The sequence below is a fragment of the Botryllus schlosseri genome, chromosome 2 (genome assembly GCF_051294905.1).
Source record: "Botryllus schlosseri isolate E-star chromosome 2, Bs_hap1, whole genome shotgun sequence".
Taxonomy (NCBI): Eukaryota; Metazoa; Chordata; class Ascidiacea; order Stolidobranchia; family Styelidae; genus Botryllus; species Botryllus schlosseri.
The window spans coordinates 8,249,168-8,271,473 of NC_137237.1; the positions used below are offsets into that span (position 1 = coordinate 8,249,168).

Here is a 22,306-nt window from a genome sequence, read left to right on the forward strand (position 1 = left end):
GTATAAACGGCGTACGGAGCGCAAAGATTCAACACGATTCATGTTCGCACTTGACCTGACTAACAATCTGCAGATATGACTCTGACTTGACTTATTGTGTATTCCTTACAGGAATGGTCATCGAGTTCAGACAGATACGCCATTGTTATCTCATAGATTGGCCCTGTCATATTCAATTCAACGCATCATTTTGAATGGTCTTTGAAGAACGATAGCGATAGATAACGATCGATATCGGGAATGAAATTAGGTCTGGGGACAACATAGGAGATTTAGATTTTGGCCTTGAACTGGAGACTGTGATACAACATATACGGCTTACTGACGATACTGCTGCGAAACCGACATAGGGAAATATATTACCGACTAATTACGTGAATAAAAACCGTAAACTTGTACAATATTATACATGACATCATCGATAAGTAGCATATACGCAATCTCATGACCCATTTCGGTATGGTGCACTGTCAAAATCAATACAGACAGACCAACGTCGAGCATATTGAGGAATGGGCTTATCGAGTGCTCATCTGTTAGCCGACATCGAAAACGATATAATTAGCGCACATTCGCACTTGACAGGGGATTGTAAGCAAATGGCTTGAAGGTCACAATTTCACGGTGGAATGGACATTAGAGAACATAAAATTAAGTAAATATTTGAATGCAAACCGAGAATCTTGGTAAACTGATTCATGAGATCATCGATATGATACCATGTGAAATCTCGTTACCTATCTCAGTGTGGAACTCAGTTAAAATTAGCACAGACCAACACCGGCTTTTGCGTAAAATCCGCAATACAGTGGTAAATGCCAGATCAGCGAACACCTCTACCACACTCGAACTCGATAACGAAATTACTGCCCTTACCATTGAGACTTGGCAACCTTGAGACTTGGCACAGCGTTCTAAACTAAAGTCAAGACATATACCGTGTCAAATCTCATGACCGATATTGGCATTGAACATCGTTAAAATCACTAGAGACTAATACCGGCTTTTGAGTGAAATCTATTTGCGATACATTACGGATCAGCACACACTCGACTTTGGAAACGAAAATACTACCCTAAACCAAGCGAAGCGACTCTGAAAGTTGGAACAGTGTTAGATATCACCATCAAAACATACCATACCAAATTTCAAGACTTATCATGATACGGAACACCGTGCAAATCGACATGGTGCAGCAGCGGCCGATTCAACGCACAAGTAGCGGAGTTCAGATACTGACACATTGCTACATCACACATGCAGGGCAAATCGGGGCAAAGTTCTAACTTGCACTTGTGATACCATGGCAGTAGGGCTGTTCAAAAATAACTTTTTTTCCCGGATTCCAGCCATTCACTGATTAAATTGTCAAGTTACCCTAAAAAACGCTGCGCACCAAATTTGGTTCAATTATAACAAGTAGAGGACTCCGCAGATCCAATTAAAATTTTTAATTTATTAGGTGAAATTGAAAAAAAAAATTCAAATTTTCTGCCAACTCCATGAAATTGTTGAGCTGTCTTTAAAGACGATGCAAAACAAATTTGACTCAATTCCAACCAGTAGAAACGGAGTTATTTCAGTTTTTCTTTGATAATCCTCGGATTATCCTTGATCATTCGTCTTCCATACTTTCGCAGCGTCGTGGAAAGCCCGATTCGCTATACGTTATTCTCGGTATCATATCCATTGCGCAACACCCGACGGCTATATGTATTCAAAGCTTCTGCAGAGATTAATGAATAATATGCGCAGGCATGCAGCGCTTTCACGAGATCTATCCATATTGCCCATTAATTATTATTTGCCAGTCTTTCTTTCCAGTGGTGGCAAAGGAATTGAATTTATATTTCTACGATGTTTTTAATCTTTTAATGTTCAACATTTGCTGTAATTAACGAGTGGCGCGGATCGTAAGATACCAACGCTACGGCGCCAATGGGATTTTAGGTGCGAGCCTTAGTTATTCTACTTGTCGAGGTTTCTCTGCGGGTTCCACATCAGCGACATTACTGCAATTGGAGTCTCGAATTGCCTTGAGAAGGCCATAAATGAAAGTTAGATGAGCTACAAGTCGGCAGCAACGATCCGCTTAATGAAGCATGGTTCAGAGGTAGAAAGCATCATAGAATAGGGAGAGAGAGAGAGAGAGAGAGAGAGAGAGCAAGAATAGGACGTCCGAGAATGTATTGAACATTCATTACTGATGTCATTGTCATGTTATAAAAAGCGTAAAATACCAATTCTTTATCATTACAAGTTTTATCACTATCCTATATTCCACCGAACGCCTGAAGGCAGCTGAAGACAATATCGTGCAAGACAGGTTACTAAGGTTTCAAGAAGTTAGCATAACGGAATTCAAGTTGATTTAGGTTTACGAAAGAACTGTCGTATCGATATAAGTGACGAGGCTTATCAGGTGCAAGCGGGCTGTAGCGTGTAGCCGAGCTAGGATCGTGATCTGGATTACCACAGCAAGTCTGCCAGCAGCATCTCCCGATGTACCTGGTTGCTCCGTTTTGCCTTCTTGTCGTTTTCAGCTTCGACGTTGAAGGTAAATATTGTAAACTTTAGGATTTACTACACGGAAATTCGGTTTCAGAGTAAAAGTACCCTATAAGTCCACGAGTTTTTGAAGAAAACATTGTCGTAAACACAAGCAGGCACTCAAATCACGGTGTGTTGGGCTGAATTGTCTCAACAAAGCGGGTCCCTTCAAACTGGACCACGGGTGCGGACTGGGCAAACTGGTGTACATGGGTGATTCGATTCTCAATCGAGTATTAGGCTTCGAGTCGAGTCCAGTATTCGAGTATTAGTCATTATGACTCCGTGACAGTGTGAATGAAGAAAATCTTTTCAAAAGTTTGGCGTTGTGACGCGACAATGTCGTCTGGAAAAACAATGCCACAGCTCAGGAGCAAGTGAGCATCGCCGCAAACCACAACACACAATTCGAGGCTGAATTTTTTGTGTCTGTTTTCTAGGGCCACGGGCAGAGTAGAATTTACATTTTCGTAATCAGTACTGATGAAGCTTTCGATTGATATCTGTTTTATCGAATTTCGCGCCCGGCCAGTCTAAATATTGCTGTAAATGCCCATGATAGTCAAATGCAGAAAATGACGCAGTGAGGACGAATTGCCAAAAAGGAGGACATTTAGGCGTCATCGGAGGACATTTTCAATTTCCTGAAAAAGGAGGACAAATCCTCCTAGAGGTGGACGTATGGTAACCAATGTCTCCTCCAATTTTTGACGCGTCTGCGCACACCAGTGTTGGGATCAAGTCACTACCTTCGAGTCACGAGTCATTTCGAGTCATTGCACATTTTGACTCGAGTCAAGTCAAGTCAATCGATTTTCTAAAGTGACTCGAGTCAAGTCAAGTCACCCAATTCTCGGAGGTGACTCGAGTCAAGTCGAGTCAAGTCAAGTCAAGTCAAGTCAAGTCAAGTCAAGTCAAGTCCAGTCACGAGTCAAGTCATAATTCAAGTCAAGTTGCCTTTTTGAAGTATGAGACATGATTACGTCATTGCATTTTGCTAGCTGGCTGAAATATAGATTGAGTGGTCATTGATTCTGAACCGATGGACGAATACAGAGATAAACATACACGCAAGAAGGCCCTGTATCGCTCACATATAGCCTACGTGGCATAGCCCCGTTTTATAGGTACTAGCCAAAATAGAGAATAGATAATAGAAAATCGAATTGATATAGATGCAATACATTACCCATTTACAAATTGATATGATACAATTCGAGCCTGCGCCAATGGTTGAGGAATAGATAAACTATATTCGAATTCAATTTCAATAAAACAGGAGGTTTCGTTAGGGTAAGTACAGAGAACAGAAATAGACATCTTGCTATTAAATTATTTTACTATAATTTATGGCAGCATAAGCTGTAAGCTTCGATCACTTCGTTTGCGGAAAATTTATTTGTGAGAGAGCAATGGAGGCTCAGTAAAACGCAGGATCATTGAATGATTGGTCGCTCTCACGGCGTTTCACACCAGCGTTTCGCGAACAATCCGACCATATGCTAGATACAGTGATTTTTACCGACACCGATTACTTCATGACTTGAAATTGACTCGTGAATTTTGCTCCGAGTCACGAGTCAATCCACATTTCTGATACGCCGAGTCAAGTCAAGTCAAGTCATTCTAGCAAGGTGACTCGAGTCAAGTCAAGTCATTCGAAAAAAGTGAATCGAGTCTGACTCGAGTCAAGTCATGACTCGAGTCATCCCAACACTGGTGCACACTCACCAACTCACTGCGCAGACCCTTGGACAACAGTGCGTAACGACTAAATTAAAGGTCCTCATTTCGGATTTTTTATGCAGAACTTAGATTTTCTGTGCGCAGAAACCGTCTGAGCACTGCGCATTTGCGCACGTGCGCATCTTAGAGGGGGCATTGATGGTAACCCTACTATTAAAGGACATTATGAAGTGCCTGATTTGAGGACGTCTAATGCTTTGGTCTGGCTTGAACCGGTTGTTGTACTGTTGTGCTCTGCAGTCGTTGCAATGGATCCGTCGTGTGTGTTAAGTTTGATCCAGTGGAACCTATGGCGAGTGTAGCCATCCACTAACAGTTAGACGGGTCAACGACCGAATGGCTACACATGTAATATCTCTGTATTGACGATGGATGGTAGCAGAGACTTGGTGTCACGTATATATCCGGGCATTTTTTCACAAATGAAGGTTCTACAATTTAGATCAGGCGTGTCAAACTCAATAAGGGTCGCGGACAAGATTGAAACCTTATGATCTCCCGCGGGCTGCACAGTCAAATGAAGCCAAATGGTACCGGTTATCCCCCAAATCCAGACCTTTGTGCTTCACTGGATTTATTCATTATGAAGCCTATGCATAATATATATTATTACGGATGATTTGGGGCTCTAGCCTCTGTATTCTGGCAACATATGTATTCGGAAACAACGGAATTGGCGACAATTACGATTTGAAACCGATTGCATATACAATACATCTATAAACCGCTAAAATAGTGGCTTTAACCTGCTAGTCACAACAATATAAATTGATATCTTTCTATGCACCCGTTGTTTTAGTCGCGTCGCGCGAATTGGCCGAGCGTGTATTTTGTGAGGAAGACCAGAGTTTAACTGTAAACGCGGTCACCAAAATTTGCCGCGAGATGGTTACAACGTGGCATACGAACAATGAACACGTTAAACATTTCCTGTCTTGAGGAATTATTTACATGAAAGTTGATATTATTAAGAATCTCAACTTTTCTTATAAATGTGATAGAATTGAATAGTATGAAAACATATTGAAATGAGCCCGAAAATTTTCGACTGACACTCGTCAGGGTAATCGTCAGCAATTAGTAGAGAATTGGGTTCATTTCAATATGAATATACTATTCAATTGCATATTGAAGTTCTGCACCTGCAAGAAGCTCTTCAAAAATGATAGATAATACAAGTATTTTTCCATTTATTCAGAACTGGATAAAATCGTCTGTTGGGCAGTATACGTTTGACACCCCCGATTTAGATGATTAAATTGAAGTCAATTTTGATTGAAATGTTTCGTAGAACCTAAATGCTGTTGAAATTCCACAGGCTGTCACAATGCTCAACACACACAGCCGACTGCGGCTTTAACGTTCTCCGGACGAAAGCGAAGAGAGGTAAGTTGTCCCGACTGCGCAGAAGATGTGGACGAGGACTTGTCTTCATTTTTCACTGATTGCATGATGTCAAAACGTCCGGGAGAGTTTACATCGTGGAGAAGCGTAGTCGATTTCGTTATCAGAGATTCAAAGTGGTTTCAAGCAACTGATGAAGAGTTTTGCAGGTGAGGCTCGAGGATATGTGGGTATCTGGTTTAAGTCCATTCTAAACCGACGGGTATAAATTTGAAAATACGTAATGTCAAAACACGAAGATGCTATAGCGGGACTAACCAAATTTAATGACTGATTCAGCTTCGATAACGGAATTATTAGGGCTACTTTCTTCACTGGAAATGGAAGCACATTATTTTAACCTGACACGTGCATTTGTTTTAGCGGGCGTAAAGACAGCGCCAAATGCTGGCAAAGGCGCACAGAGTACATGTTGAATTTCCAATCTTCTCTGATATCCCCCACAAAGGATTGTATTGCGGAGTACGACAGACACGTGAAGGACTCATGTGAGGATTTTGCTATCTCTATATGAACAGACGACATAGATGCACGGAAACAAAAGCGCTTATGTAATTCTAATAATAATCCAACTCAGTGGTTCTTAAACTGGGGTCCATGTGTCCGGTGTTGACCGTTTATAGTCATCAGGTCGCTGATCTAACTAAACCTAAACAGGGAATAGAGCAATTGCGGATCGGAACCAGGCACGTGAATTTCGATAATACATGATGAATATCCTAAAAATTATTCGAATAATAAGTCTTACAATCTTTCGCAGCCTTGTAGAAAGCCCGATTCACTATATGTTTATCTCGGTAATATATGCATTCGACATTGTTTATCTATGATCTTCGACAAAATTGATTGCAACATATCCCTGCCTTAACACGTTAGTAATAATCAATAATTATTATAGCAATAATATACTTGGGGAATGTTTGCAGTTGCAAAAAAAAACATTTTTTTTATTCAAGAAACAATAATGACGCGTCAAGCGAGTCGAATATCAAGAGAATACATTGCCTCGAGCTACGGGTAATTATAAAGTCTAATAGATAAATACATAGTACACACCTTTCGAAGACCAATACCCATACAACAATCTCAAGGACTCACGGGAATACTGTATTATTCGGTATATTATTCGGTACTATTATATACTTGGCGAAAAAGAAGTTTCGCTACGATTAATTGAAACCAGAGGTTGCAATTATGCGTTCCTTGTCAATATTTAATTATTTCAAGTTCAGGCACGAGTAGGCCTAATGGAAAATAACAAGACTATACCTTATATATATGCGAACAAAATTCATGGAAGGCGGTGGCAACGAAAATTCAAGCCAAATCGTAAGTCCACATGACTACCGAAATTTTTCAAGGAATCATATGGAAATCCTTGAATATGCCCGAACTGCTCTTTCTATAATTTACCATTAATTAGACATTAAGCTTATTACACAACTTTTGGGTTAGTTCGGAAATTTATGAGTATTTTCAATTTTCTTTTCGTCCGGTTACTATGACAATATTATTCGATAAAGAGATAATACAACACTACTTTTTACTTGAAAAAATAAAAAGTGCATAAACGAAGCACTTTCGCTTCAGAACACGCTAAATATAGAAGCTGATCACATCACCATACTTGAGCAATGAGCACGCAGTGCAAGTATAGGCAAAGTATACTGTACTTGCGTGTTCTGATAAAGCATGGGCGTATACATCTGGTATTTCGACAGATGGTGCCGAATTCGAGCAGTATTACATCAAGAACTTCGACATGTACGACTACGAAATTTCTATTGGAGAATTTATGCGACCGAAACGCAACCTAACGGATTCCGACGACGGAGTGAATAAATTTGCTGGCGCAGTTGTGGATGTAGCGAACCAAATCGCACAGAATTGCCACTTATACGACGTACTTCTGTACGGCGAATGCCTAGTGTCTAAATTTGAAGATATATTGGATGCATTTCTCATCACTCACCCATCCCTTACATATTACAACCAGACTGTGAACGACAAGTTCGTGAAAGAACACTACTCAAGTTGCAGGTAACTTTTCGATTTATAACAGAGAAAAAAATGACATTAGCGTCTACGGAATGCGAGATGGAGACAAATGAGAGATAAACGATTTCATTTCGACGATATCACATTACAAATATATGCCACATAAGTACGCTATCCTGGACAATAAAATGACCGCAATAATGGTTATCTCCGAGAAGACAATTTTGACGGAATCTTTTGATTTGTAAACGTTGTAAAAATGAACTGTATGCATAGTTATCGTATAGGTACATTTTCTATCTATTTGAAAAATGGATCTCAAAATTTGATAAAATAGTCATAATAAGCTACTTTGGTTCCAACACGACGATTTCCGCCGCCCATTTCCGTATACCGAACTCCGACAAAACCAAAAAGCAGCCATATACCAAACTGCACATTTGCGACCCGAAAACTATCAGAATCCAAATATACTTTCCCATTTTGACACCTTGCAAATAACTAGTGACATTTACATGGGATACGCACGTCCAAGCAACAAATTGTGCTTACCAAGAAATTATTCAGGTCAATGCGTTCTTATGGTTTTACAGGATATCTGTAGCAGAAGTGAATGGGAAGACGATATACACGGAGCACTGCCCGCTTATCGCCACAGCGGAAGAGAATCCTACCAATTCATTCCGCCATGCGGATGTGGCACCCAGAAACTCCTGCCTCATATCTGATTACCTGCAGATTGTTAAACCAACTTCGCCCGTCTATTCGATGTACTCAAGTTGCGCTTCCGAGTCCAGAGAACGGTTGGGCTTTACTACCCAGGAACCAGCTATAACTCGCGCCATCGTAACGGAAAAGCCTGAACCTTTAGAGATCAGGAAGTTCGGGAAGAAACGTAAGTATTAACCAGGGCTTTGGAGCAGCGGTAAATTTGAAACTGCCCCAGCTCCAGCTTCGGCGCTCTCTATTATCATAAATTATCTGCGGCTCCGCATTCGAGATCTATCTAATGCAGGGGCGGGCAACATACGGCCAGCGGGCCGGATCCGGCCCGCGAAGGGATTTTGTCCGGCCCGCGGACAGTTTTCCGTCTTACATGATAATGTGGCCCGCAGCCCCAGTCTGCCAAGATTCCCATTACTTGCTTACTACGTCAAATTTTAGTGACTCTATGTTAGTATATGCGTGTATCCAAAGCGTGCGAGAGTATGGAGCTTACGCGTAAGTTCGTCGAAGCGAGAAGCAGACTTGCATTATCGGCATTTACGATGTACTCAGCCCTAATGTCGTTTGTGGTAATCATGGTGTTTGTCGACTATAATGATCATTTACACCAGGCTGATATATCTTATTTTTAATCCGTAACCGCCGACTTGTAGCACGGCACACTTCTAGGCTTTCGTAAGACACCGCTTATACCAGGCGTCGCCAACTCAAGACGGGTCGCGGGCCACTTTTCAAATTTCGTGGAGTACGCGTGCCGCAAGAATTCAACATCGATATTAATTACGCCACACAGTTGAACAACGACGCTATCTCGTCACCTGATATCCTGGTAAATTTGAGGTACCTGGCTCATCGAACGCCTTGAAATCTTAATTAAGAATTGCACCGTGTGTTCATTGATAAGCTGGAAGCACCATTGACGGCGCCTGTGTGACGATGCTATTCTCAAATCCACATTGTCTTCGTCATTATCGGCGAGAAATGGCTTTGAAGTGACATTGCTGTCGTTGAAGTTCATTCATTAAATAAGATTTATTCCTTGTATACGTGGCGTGGATAAATGGGCGAATAATGTATCGATTCAGCAATCCGACCCGCCAAGTACTTAAAATTCCTATATCCGGCCCGCTAACTGGAGAAGTTGCCAGCCCCTGATCTAATGGTTCAGTCAGTAATCGGTAACAACGGTTGCAGCCGTCCCAGAGAACCGTCAATTTGTGTGGTTATTCGAAGTCATGTGACGTGATAATTACTGTGTGTCGTCTGCTGATGAAATTACCGCCGCACGAGAATGCACTTAAAGGGGCACTGCGCTCTAAAAATGATGTGGTCTCAAATTGAAGGGCAGCAAAACGAGAATTTTTTTCTGGCCGCAGCCATTTCCTTCAGAACGCCACCGTAATGGAGCTGCAATTTATTGAAATTTCCACAGGACCTTCACGCTCCAGGTGTCGCGGCTGCGCGTCATTCCTTAACCCGTTACATGCACGATGTCTTCACCGTCGCACTTGCTCGACGCGATTAGGCAGTCACGCAGAGAACGAACTTTAGATAGTTGTTGACATATTTCCTTCATAACATCGGCTGATGTCCGTCCGTCGATCAAGTTTACTGGAATGTAGAAGGTTCCCCTTCACACGAATCGATTGATCTATGAATTAGCGCCACTGAGAATCTGGTGTTGCATCAAAATTTGACAACCTAATTCAACGCCGTGCACTGTACTGTACACGTACACAATGCAACGTGTTAGGAACGAAGTAAACTACATGCGCGACAATATTAAAAAAATACGAGTGTATGAAGCAGATAAGAATGAATACAGAAAACTTTGGATTACTAACCGGAAATTGCGCACCGAATCTCTAATTGCAATCTTATATCCAACACCAGGGGGTTCGGATATTGCACTGACTAGCTTACTTCGCGAGAATCGTGACAATTATATTCGGACTATAGAATGCCATTCTGGGCTGCTTTGATGCATTTCCCTATTTACGTTCGCAAATATTTACTGGAGTAAACGATCATGCGCTGGCATGAATCTCCATTCGTGGACAACTAGGCATACACAATAACACACTGTCCAATTTTGAGCTATCACAAAACTATTACCAAAGTACACGTGTATTTGCTGGTATATGTTTCTCGGTGTGCGACGTACGCGCCCCCAAATCGACATGTGAAGCATCATGTCATGTTTTTATTCTCTTGCGTCGCTTGTATAAATTATTCGTCTGATTACTAATTAGTTGAATTACTCAGCTAACATTATCATCAGCACATGTAACCGTTACAATGGAATCAATCACTGCATTATCTATGAGTAGAGTGATCGTCAGCTCATAATCGGGCTGCTATGTGTCGAAGATTCGTTTCATGCTTCTAATCAAGCAGCTTTTAAACAAAATTACTCCGCAAAACCTGAGCCCACTGCCTGTATTTCAACTTGCATTACAATATTACTTCTCAGGACTTGTTGTTCACAACTTTAGTTTATCCATTTGGAAGCAACGAATCAAGCAAGCAATCTTTTTGCAGAAAAAAACAGCTCATCGATATACGAAACGCGTTTTTTAATACGCTGTATTCACAAAAATGGATGAGTTATGGCTGTCACATTTCAAATCCTATGTTATGACTGGTGCAAAAGCATTCATAGTTTTATTGCCATTTGTATCTTAATGACTATGACCTATGTCAACATAGCTTCTTTGTTTTGACCAAAATTAAAAGATGTTCTCGAGAGAGACTGCTTGGAATTGACGACGAAATGCGGGTATGCTGATACAATGCAAAATAACCTCGATTCGTATTACCACATTAATCATTTTTTCAAAAAGCATAATACTTCCGAAATTTCAAGATGGCTATAACTGACTAACGCTAAATGGATAAGGACTCTACAAATAGGGGAACACTTTCAAATACATTCAGTTACCGCAATACATGGGCTATTTCACGCGGTTCTTATGATAATTTGTTAAAGTGATGCGAAGTTATACCCAGAACTAGTTTATACTTTTCAAAGCCAAAAGTACTTGCCTTTGTAAAACTGCTGAAGGGAAAGTGAAAGTATTCTAAAACATTATTACCCGAGTAAGTAGTGAAAGTAGCCGGATCCTATTACTTGAATACTGCAAAGCAGTAGAAGTATTTGTAGGATCTTCATTTCAATTGTTATGATGTATAGATATATAGATATATATAGAAAATACAGCTACAACCAACTAAACATGTTTTAAACAAGGGCCTCGTCTATAAACATGTGTTTTACATTCGCTTCCATTTTCCGAATTTCACTCAAACACAATCTTTGTTGTAACACTAAAGTCATCATTATGGCAAGTTTTTGCAATTTTTGCAACTTTTCTTTTACAGCTTCCGACAGCTTACTAGATACTCAGAATATATGTACTATAATGTTTTAAGTAGAGCCCGACCGATATTGAATTTTTGGGCCGATACCGATAAAACCGATATCTAACACCTTCACCGATAAGACCGATATATTCAGCCGATATTAAAAAAAGGTGGAATCTGCCTCAAAAGGTGCATTTTCAAAAATTCAGAGCATTTATTTCAACAGCTTCACAGCATGAAATAAACTACAACATGAAATAAACAAGATAGGCTGCATCTGGACACCTTGAAAGTTAAAGATATATGAAATATAGCAATATTCTTAGTCTAGAGGTCAAGAATTATAGTTTTCTGACTTGATACCATCATGTTGTGACGTCACAAAAATATCCGATATTTTTTGACCTCCAATGGCCGATACCGATAATTCTTTCAAAGTCTAATATCGACTCGATATTATCGGCGAACCGATAATCGGTCGGGCTCTAGTTTTAAGGTGTTTGGTGGGATTTTATAGTGCAACTTTTTGCAACTTTTCTCTGTTTTTCATGCCAACTTTTACTGCAACTTTGATCAATTATTGCGTAAAATATAAAGGATTGACTTAAAACATGCTATAAACTATTTCTAGTATGGTTCTATTCTCTTTGATTTGCATAACAAAGAGCTATATGATGGGTTAGCTGCATCTCAATGTTATCTATTACACAATGGCTTGCAAGCAAGAAGTGTAACTACCCTTGCCAAGCACGACCGTGCCCGAACAATATGTAGAGAGTCGCTTTATCAATTCTGTCCTTCAAATTTGAGACAGTATCCCATTTCATGAACGCCCAGGTGAGACCGCCGAAAATAACATTTTCACTGGGTCACCTTTTTCAGGCTATTGATTCTGTTAAAGTCGCCGATCTAGGGGGGGGGGGTCTGGGGTGTTTCATTTGACTTGTTTTTTGGGGAGAGGGGGTTATCACAATGCTGTTTGGCGTTTGGTGTGAAAATTTCTCCCGCATTGCCTAATTTTCTTGCTATATGCCGGAAAAAAATTGTAATTTTTAGCGGTTTCGCCAGACCGTCCATTAAATGGCGAAGTAACAAATTTGACAGGTCTGCAAGAACTAGGTTATACAACGGATCCTTTAGAAGATTATCTCACATCCTAATAATTCAACAAAAATTATAAATGCAACTTTTTACTGCAACTTTTGTTAAAATTAAGTGCAAATTTCTCGCGATTTGAGTGCAACAAAAACTTGCCCTAGTCATCATTATTAAAATTAGCGAATCTGACTCATCCTACTCTGAGACGTAGGCCTAGTTATTTATAATCCAGAAACCAGTAATGTGCCACTCGCAGGGTAATTTCATCATCAGCCATGGCCTACTACTACTAGGCCATGCATCAGCACAACCTTGTTGGCCAATTGTACGGTTCGAAAATAATGATCGCTATGTATTACGCCAGGGCTCGCCAACCGTGGCCCGCGAGAAGGTTTTGAGTGACCCGCGAGGTAATTTCCGAAATTAGTAGTATTATCAAAAATGGATTGCACAGATTGGGAACTTGCAAGACCAACCAAAAATTTGATTAGTCTGGCCGCAACACTTTAGATGTGATAACTCAAATATCAGTTCCGACGCATTGGCAGATCCACGAGCCAGTCACATTTTGGTAGATCTTCGTACACTACAATAAAGCGGAATAATTTGCGATAGCTTTATCAAAAGTAAAAATTTTCTACACGCTTCGCGCAACATGTTGTCACTCGATTTCTTGCTTTTAATATTGCTACCCCTTTGTGAAAATGAAAGAACGCCTAATGTATCAGATTGAAACTAACTATATTCGCGATTACGAAACAAAGTGTCATTCAACATTTGCGACCTTGCGTTTGCGCTCGCAGAAAGACCGTCGACTATGAAACCTACGCACAAAAGGATTGACGCATGTTGGTCGAAGATTTCGATAGCGATATGTCCAGACGCCGATTACCTAGTCCTTGCAAACTGAGCCCAGCGATATACAGCAGGCCCGCAATATAGTCAAGTGACAATATTATTGACCTATGAACTTCGAAAAATTTTCACGCCACGCGAGGCTAGTGGCTCGCGTAATAGTTCGTCAATCAAATGTGGCCCTTTGGCTGAAAAGGTTGGCCGCCCTGTATTACGCGAAATGGGAGAGAGGATAAAAACGTGATTTCGTTGCACATGTTGATATGACGAGCTATGAATCGGATGAGGAAATACTCGTTCTTTCGTGATAGTTCAGGCCGCGAAATGGAACAGTGTTATTGAGTATGCAATTATGCATGCTAATTGGAATTCATTACTACGCATGATCGTCATTCACTCCAGTAAGGATTTTCGAGCGTAAATAGGGGATGGCAGAAGAGTAGCCCAAAACGCCGTTACATTCAGCAAACAATTGTCGCGCTGCGAGCTACTCAATGCGATGTCAGGACCCCATGGTATTTTATGTTGGAGACAAATTACTGATTTGATACGCGATTTCCAATTTGTAATCATCTGTTTCGTAAATTCATTCTTGATGTCTGCTTGATACTCTAGTATTCCCGGATTATCGCGCACTATATGAGTTGTAAATGTGCAATGTGCATACTGCATAGTTCAATTCGTTATGGGTATGGCGCAATGTGCATGGCACAGTGTTTAATTCGATTATTCGATTCGTTTCAACGGGAAAATATTATATTCCGATAAATTTGATCGATACCGGATGGACTGGTAACTAGTGAATAACTATCGAACGTCAAACCATTGGCCATTTGGTACAAATCGAATTTCTATTGATCACGTCGTGATATCCACCAATATTGCTCTTAGGCTACTACAGTTACAGTGGAATAATAATCTCACATTTAAGGATTGAATTGAGCGGTATGGCTTCATGTTAACGAGTACAGTGCCAGTGTTAAAACGCCGCATCGGAATTTTAATGCTGTACACAGCAATGGCACGCAGGAAAGTGCGATCTAGTGCAACTATGATGTTATCGACAATTGACAAGTATTCATGATGACGTCACAAGCCGGCACGGCGGCACTTATGTCTTTGTTGCTGCATCCGATGTTACTGACGGCTGACAGACTCTAGATTACTATAGATAACTAACCTACGGGTAAATTAGTAATCTATATATGGACCAGGGGTGGCCAATCCTTTCGGCTAAAGGGCCACATGATATTGACGAACGAGTGCGCTGCCCACTAGCCGCGCCAGGCGCGTAAAATTTTCAAATGTAATATTATTATTACTTGGGTATATTGCGGGTCGACTGTATACCGCCCGCAGGGCTCAGTTTGCAAGGACAGGACTATTCGGTATCTGGACATATCGATATCGAAGATTTCCGCTATTATAAGAAAATCATTTTGTGCCTACATTTCATCGTCGACGATCTTTCTGCGAGCGCAAACGCGAGAAGACTTTCTCTCATAATTGCGAATATACATACACTCTATCGGCTAAATCATACGTTTTTTCATTTTCAGGTGGGGGTAGGCTACAAAGCCAGAAATCGTGTGACAATTAAACACGCGAAGCGTGAAGAAAAATTTTACTACTATTTTAGTTTATTGTAATGTACGGCGATTTACTAAAAATGTGACTGGACCCTGGATCTGCCAATGCGTCGGAACTGATATTTAAGTCATCAACATCCCAAGTGTCGCGTCTAGACTAATCACATTTTTGGTTGGCCTTGCAAGTTCACAATCTGAGCAATTTAATTTCGATAATATAACAGAATTTCGATAATATAATGGGAAGTTAGCTCGCGGGCTACACAAAACCTTCTCGCGGGTCACATATGGGGCCGCGGGTCACATATGGCCCGCAGGCCGCGGGTTGTCCCCTCCTGATATAGATAGACACCTTCGATAGTATTCAGAGCCGGAGCCGGAGCTGGAGCCGGAGCAGTGGTAATAATGCGGCTCCGGATCTGGAGCCGGAGCTAATGTATGATAGAAGAAAGCACCGGAGCCGGGGCTGGAGCAATGCAAATTTACGGCTGCTCCAAAGCCCTGTGTGCCAGGACAATGGTCATCGAAAGCTCAAATTGGCGTTCAGAGAGTCAAACCATAGTGTCCTATATGGTGTGAGCACAGTCAAATCTCACGGCTCAGTGAAATTGGTCTACGTCACAGTTTCCATTTGGTCAAAGACAAGTTGACAGTAATTTTTCACCGGATCACCGAGCATTAAATTTGATTAAACGGGTAACATCGAAAGCTACAGTGGTACTGATTGCGAAAATATAAAATTTATTCTGCTCGTGGTCCTGGAACCCCCAAAATCAGCCTCGAATGTTTCAATGTAACGGAGTTTGGTATTGTGACGCAACCATGTCGTCTGGGAGCAGGTGCAGCGCAAACCACAAGCGTATTGGCCATTGTTGCGCAACCGATTGGACACTTGGACAGCCACACTATCACTCTCGTGCGCACTTGCTCCTGAGCTGCTCACACAGCATGACTGCGTCACAATACCAAACTCCGTTACAATGCCACATTCGGGGCTGATTTTGGGGGGTCCAGGACCCCGGGCAGAATCAAATTTACATTTTCGGAATCAGTACCATGGTTGCTTTCGATGGATGCCCGTTTAATTAAATTTAATGCTCGGAAAGCCGGTCAAAAATTACCGTCAATTTGCCTTTGACCAAATGGAAAGTGTGATGTAGATCAATTTCACTGAGCCGTGAGATTTGCTTGTGTCCACACCATATAGGACACTATCATCAAACGGTCTGATCTACTTGCAACGTTGCTTTTTCCACCTAAGACAAATTCATATCATGACGCAGGTAGATTGGGCAGATGCCTAGCCGGGAGCTACTGGACAAAGTTTTACAACCTGGATTCACCAGAGGGATTGGGGGATCTGGAAACTCTTGAAAGTTTACGAAATGCTTATCGGTTTGCGGAGATTTGTCAACATCCGGTCGCAGTTCATGCTCGGATAGCCAAGGGTTCCTCGGGAGATCACGTGCTCATGTCATTGGACGATGGGTTGCGCTGCTTCAACAATATGCAGTCGGGAAAACTATGCTCGGATTACGAAGTTCGATTCTGCTGCAGAGGTATGTTTTTCTTCGACTAATCTTAACTTCGACCCGCGACCTTCTTAGAAGCCACGAGAACAATTGGAAATGAAGTTACATGTTATCAAGTGTCTATAGAAAATGAAGGCGGTGATAAAAAATTGTAGTAGGCTAGGCTACTTCGAAAGTGGGCCATAGACTGCACGCAGTTCAGAAACCGCTGCTTAACGAAAAGTCATGCATGGTTCGGATTCAAAAGCAGATTTATAAATCCCTACTGCGCCTGGTAGGCCATATATGACTAAGTGCCAAATGGAGTAGTGGGGAGGTATAGAATGTCCATGCAAGCGTATATATAATCTTGCAATAATATGCGACGGCAAGTGTAAAGAGATTTTACCAGTTTTCAGACCTTGGACATGACTGTGTCAAGTGACGAAAAATCCTAGAATAATTGAGAAATCGCCATGGTTTTATAGCCATAATAGTAAAACATCGTGATATATTAATTACATATCGCATTCATCCAGCCCTCGGGATAACTCCGAGAGTCAATGAATAAAACATTACAACCATTCCAGCAATGACGTGAGGAAATGTCGTTGAATTGTAAGAAATTATCGCCACGAAAATCCGATGGCGCTGTCGGTACTTAGTCTAGGTGACAGTACGGGGTGCGGAACTTGATTTTTAAAAATACGAACCCGTCTGACAGCTTGAATTTATGAGGAACAATCAATCCGCCCGAATCCAAAGAAATTTCTTCCAAAAACCCGTGTCCAATAAAGACTGAGGCTAGTGTTGGCTGATTTATATTTGTTCGGAACCTTGACATAACAATTTTACACTTCTAGCAGTCCTATCACGAGCTGTCCACTGTCCCAGTGTCCGTGTTCGTTTTTCGAGCAGATGATTTTTTGTGGTCTGCAATGAAAACTTCTGGTTGCAACTAACCGAAAATGTCCGAAATAAGATTTGAGAAGTAATCCATATTCAGTATATGATCGGACTGTACAAAGTTTTAAGAAATCCAGTTTGAATCTGAATGATGTCCATCTCTGCTATGCTAGATGAGACTGGAGACCTATAATTGAGAACCTACACAGCTTTTACCTTTAACAACCTGGAAAGAGCTCTCTAAAACAATAGGAACATATACTTTCTCCAGAATGACGCCCGAGTCTGTTGTTAACAATTCAAATGTACAGTACATTATAACACAGTTCAATACCAGTTTTAAATGTTTTACAGAGGTAGTCCCGGAATGTAGCGACGGCTATGCATGGACACCGTGGTTAGACAGGGATCGTCCGAAGCGTGGCGAAGACGAATCTCTTGCGAAGCATCTTTCCGATGGCAACGCCTGCGACGAACCGACTAATATTCGAGCGCGAATAAGGAACTCGAAGCATTGGTACTGGAAGGGAAACAATGTACTCGACATATCCCCTTCGCACGGATTGACGTGCAAAAGAAGGGACCAGTTAAAGCTTATCATGTGCAAAAACTATGAAGTCTCATTTTGTTGCCCCGACCTTTCGAATGTTTAAAGCTACGAATCGGGAATATTGAGATATGTCTTACCTTGATGTAGCGTGTTTTTCCCACACTTGAAACAATTTATATATCATATAAGCTCTGAATTAGGATAATAAAAATGTCACGGTGTACGGTACTGGGTATAACGAATAGATAATGCAAAACTAAAACGAAGAGCATTTTACCACGAGGTATATGGCAATGGTGAGTAATTGAGCATGGAGTTGAACTTGAAAAAAAAAACGAAAGGTCTTCTTGAGTGACCATTCAAGCTATCCAGCATGAGGAATTTAAAAATTTGTTAGCAGTAACTGAACTATTAATCGACGCTTTTGTGCCGCATATCTAGCCAATGGATGGATGCGTTTAAGTTCATAATGGCATGACTCTTTACTGCGCTATAGTGGTAGCTGTTGAAGCAGCGAACAGCAAAGGTTCAATGCAGCTTTATCATATGAATATTTTGACGATAACCCGTACCAATTGATTCAATCTAGGAATGCAAGAGGAACCCAAAAGAAAGAACGCGTAAAAGAAAATTTCTGATCTTAATTTAATGCGGCACATGCAGCCGATCGCACGAGCTTTCAAGTTCTTCGATGTTCCCTTAAACCAGTGGCTCTTACTCAAACCTGCGGAACTCTTACGCTAATCTGCAAGCCTTCGCGGAACGAAAATATTCTCTGAATCATAAAAACAGAAGTCGGTCACACAATACACATCTAGTAGCCGACATTGTTGTAGATTATTGGTGCACAAAATGAACGAAGCATTAAAGAGTGTTAAAAGAAAACAAACATTAAAATATAATTTTTCACACAAAACGAAAACATAATGAATATATATTGCAAATCGGCGTGACTTCTCCTGTTCCCTTCAGATAACAGTTCGGAAATGTTAGGCTTCACCTTGGAAAGTGTTATCTTATTGTTCGGTCGAAACGGATCAGCGTGATACCAATGGTCCTAATTACAAATGAGCTTATAAATATCGGAGGAGAATTGGTATTTCAGAAGAGCGGGTCTCGAATTCGTACCCCAACCTTCTCTTCACTCGCGGCTCGTCACTGCCCACGGCGTACCACCACACTCGTCACAATTTTGGGCCTAATTACCTACTACCAATAATGGCCAAGAGCAGCGCTTTTAAACCTTTTTGAGCACCATTTGCAATTTTTTGACGAAAAAAAAATTCATTCGCATAAACCAACCGAAAATTGTTATACACAAGCAAAATGAAGATACTAATCAATATTTTGTTCGGATGTTCAACAAGTAGGCTACCGGTTTATAAGAACCATCCAATACTCCTTCTATCCTAAATACACCGAATTTTCCAAGAGTGGCAAATGCTTTCTTGCAGATACAAAGGATTAGTGCAGTGGTTCTCAACCGGGGGCCGCTTATCCGTAGGGGTCCGTGAAGCAATTTCAGGGGGTCCGCGAAGTCTCTAAATTTGAAAAATGATTGATAACGTAATTTGTATGTTTTTTTTTAAATTATAGGGAAATCACGATGCAATTTTGTTTCACACCTGCTAAAACTTCAAGACCCACATCAACAGCATGGCCGTCTGAGATGACACATCCTACTTTGCTAACTCATTTTAATTGCCAAAGTCTCAATAGCTTACTGGTACAAACATATTGTCGTTTAGAGGTGTTTTGATGGAGTTTGTGGAAATAATAACAAGTGTGAGTAGTAGGGTCAATCAAGGTGACTTCGAAAGGTTTTCAAATCATCTTGGATTTGAAGTCCCCAGTCTCAGCAAATTAGTGAACAGTAGTTTGAAATAGAAATTCCTGAAGTTTTTTCCTAACATATCCCAGTAACAGGATTGAAACCTCCTCACGGAATCTATTTTCATCTGTAATATGCATTACCACTCTTACAGCGGATTTCCAAGACACGACTACATACTGATACCGAATTTCTACACATAGCATGATGTTATTTCCACGAATAGTAATTATCTTGCTGTTCATTACTAGCCTATAGTTAATATTTGTACAAGACAGATTGCGGTTAGATGATAATTGAGCTAAATTTGAGTGAAACTTGAGGGGGTTCGTGGCGGTCCATGACGGTGTAAAAGGGGTGCGCGAAGGCAAAAAGGTCGAGAAGGTCGAAGTTTTAGTGGCATATCGCGACCCAAGCCTCACACATCAAAAAGAATGGATTTTTTACATTATTATGCTACGATTTTACGGGCATGTATGACATAGAGAACGCCCAGACAACAACCGTACGCAACACAGCTCAGCGAAGCATGTTTGACGCACGCGATTTGAAATTGGGGGAATTATCTTCCTCTGAGCGTCGCATTTGTACTACTACTATACTGTCTACTCCAGGGGTTCTCAAAGGGTGGGCCACAGGAGTAATTTGAAATGGGCCACAGAGCTATTTGGAAAATTGAAGAGATAGTGAATGTTTAGTTACATTTTTATATTCATATATTCGCAAATGTATTCATATTATCGAATTATACGTAAGCTAAACTTCAAGCTTTTCATCCGACTCTGATGAGATGTATACTGCTGGTGGCACGTATGGAGTCACAATGTGGAAATCGAAAATGGGAGGGGAAACGGCGGCTGTTGTCCCCGCCTATGACAATCTACGTCCAACAGCAACGACAATAATATCGGTTATAGAATAACTGGAAGTTAATGCTGAAGTAACCAAGGATTCCTGCAGTGACATACGTCGTATGCCTTTTGAAATGGTACTCTGACTGAGATATAGGCTACTTGATGTAGATCTATGGTAGGCCCAATTCGTCAGTTCGTATTATTGTAACATGAAAATAGCCACAATTGCAATTGATTATCATTTATAAACTTCCTATGGAATTATATACTGTTCCACCGCAACGAATCATAAAGGATTGAGGATTTAGTACAGCACATTTATCTTTGAAGTCGGTCTAAAAATGTCCGGCCTTCAAGTCATTGTACATGATGTAAGAGGTGCATGAATTATTGTATCATTGGATTTATTGTTCTCACATTGTAACTTCAATAGGTAGGCCTACAAGACACACTATGTAGGCTACATTCTAGCTAGCATATAAAAATTCTGTTGTATCCCATTCACCAAAGAATTGTTTGAAGCGGGCCCAGAATGATAATAATATTCCCCACCATAGTGAAACTAGAACCCCAATCGCACAGTGGACGGGGGTATTGGATCATTGGGTCTCACGACTTGATTGGAACAGCGGAAGTTGACCTACACAAGAGTTGTATACGATCCGCGAGGCCCGTAACTGTCGCACCCCAAACCCCCAATCGACGGGAGCTCGAAGGGGCCCAAAATTATTTCGTTGGTTGTTTGTAGGCGGATATTTATTGAACTTGGAAATTTTCGTCGCGCTTCACTCGATTTCACGTCCCGTAAAGCCTATATCTAAATCTGATTAGTAGGAGATTTGTAGATTTTAGACAAACAAATATAGCGACGGCACCGATAGCTACAAATTGTACAGAATATGACTCTAGGTGAGCCACAGAGCATTTTCAAACCCGAAAAGGGGCCACGGCCAAAATAAGGTTGAGAACCCCTGGTCTACTCAGACTGCGAGGAAGGGACTATTCCGTGGCGACCAGGGCTGTGGAGTCGGCAAATTTTTGCACCGACTCCGACTCCGACTATTTTCTTCACAGAACTGCGACTTCGACTCCGGCTCCAACTGTGTTACAAATTTACTTAAATATATGCCACAGTGACGGTTGAATGACTTTCATATAACCATTAAACATATGCAAACATATTGCTGACGATGGCATGAAAAATTGTTTCATTGTGGCACATCTCGAAATATGCGCAGTCATTCAAACTTGATATATATCGCGACCTGTAAAATTAAAATGTGGATAATACATTAGAAGTGTAGCTATAGGCAGGACCGAAACAA

General features: G+C 41.1%; 1 protein-coding gene across 1 annotated transcript; it reads left to right on the forward strand.

Moving 5' to 3' along the window:
- The first annotated feature begins 2,079 nt into the window (after positions 1-2,079).
- Positions 2,080-18,558, forward strand: LOC145433283 (uncharacterized). The gene is made up of 7 exons (XM_080310332.1): positions 2,080-2,557; positions 5,615-5,849; positions 6,064-6,188; positions 7,422-7,740; positions 8,292-8,593; positions 16,613-16,888; positions 18,101-18,558. The coding sequence occupies exons 1-7, from the start codon at positions 2,503-2,505 to the stop codon at positions 18,397-18,399; spliced, it is 1,611 nt and encodes a 536-aa protein (XP_080166458.1). The 5' UTR covers positions 2,080-2,502; the 3' UTR covers positions 18,400-18,558.
- The last annotated feature ends 3,748 nt before the right edge of the window (positions 18,559-22,306 follow it).

What these genes read in the sequence shown, in the direction of transcription:
- LOC145433283 (XM_080310332.1), top strand. Translation starts at nt 2,503, where the DNA reads ATGTACCTGGTTGCTCCGTTTTGCCTTCTTGTCGTTTTCAGCTTCGAC. An exon ending in ACTGATGAAGAGTTTTGCAG is followed by an intron (nt 5,850 to 6,063) that starts GTGAGGCTCGAG and finishes CATTTGTTTTAG; the next exon opens with CGGGCGTAAAGACAGCGCCA. An exon ending in CAGACACGTGAAGGACTCAT is followed by an intron (nt 6,189 to 7,421) that starts GTGAGGATTTTG and finishes GTATTTCGACAG; the next exon opens with ATGGTGCCGAATTCGAGCAG.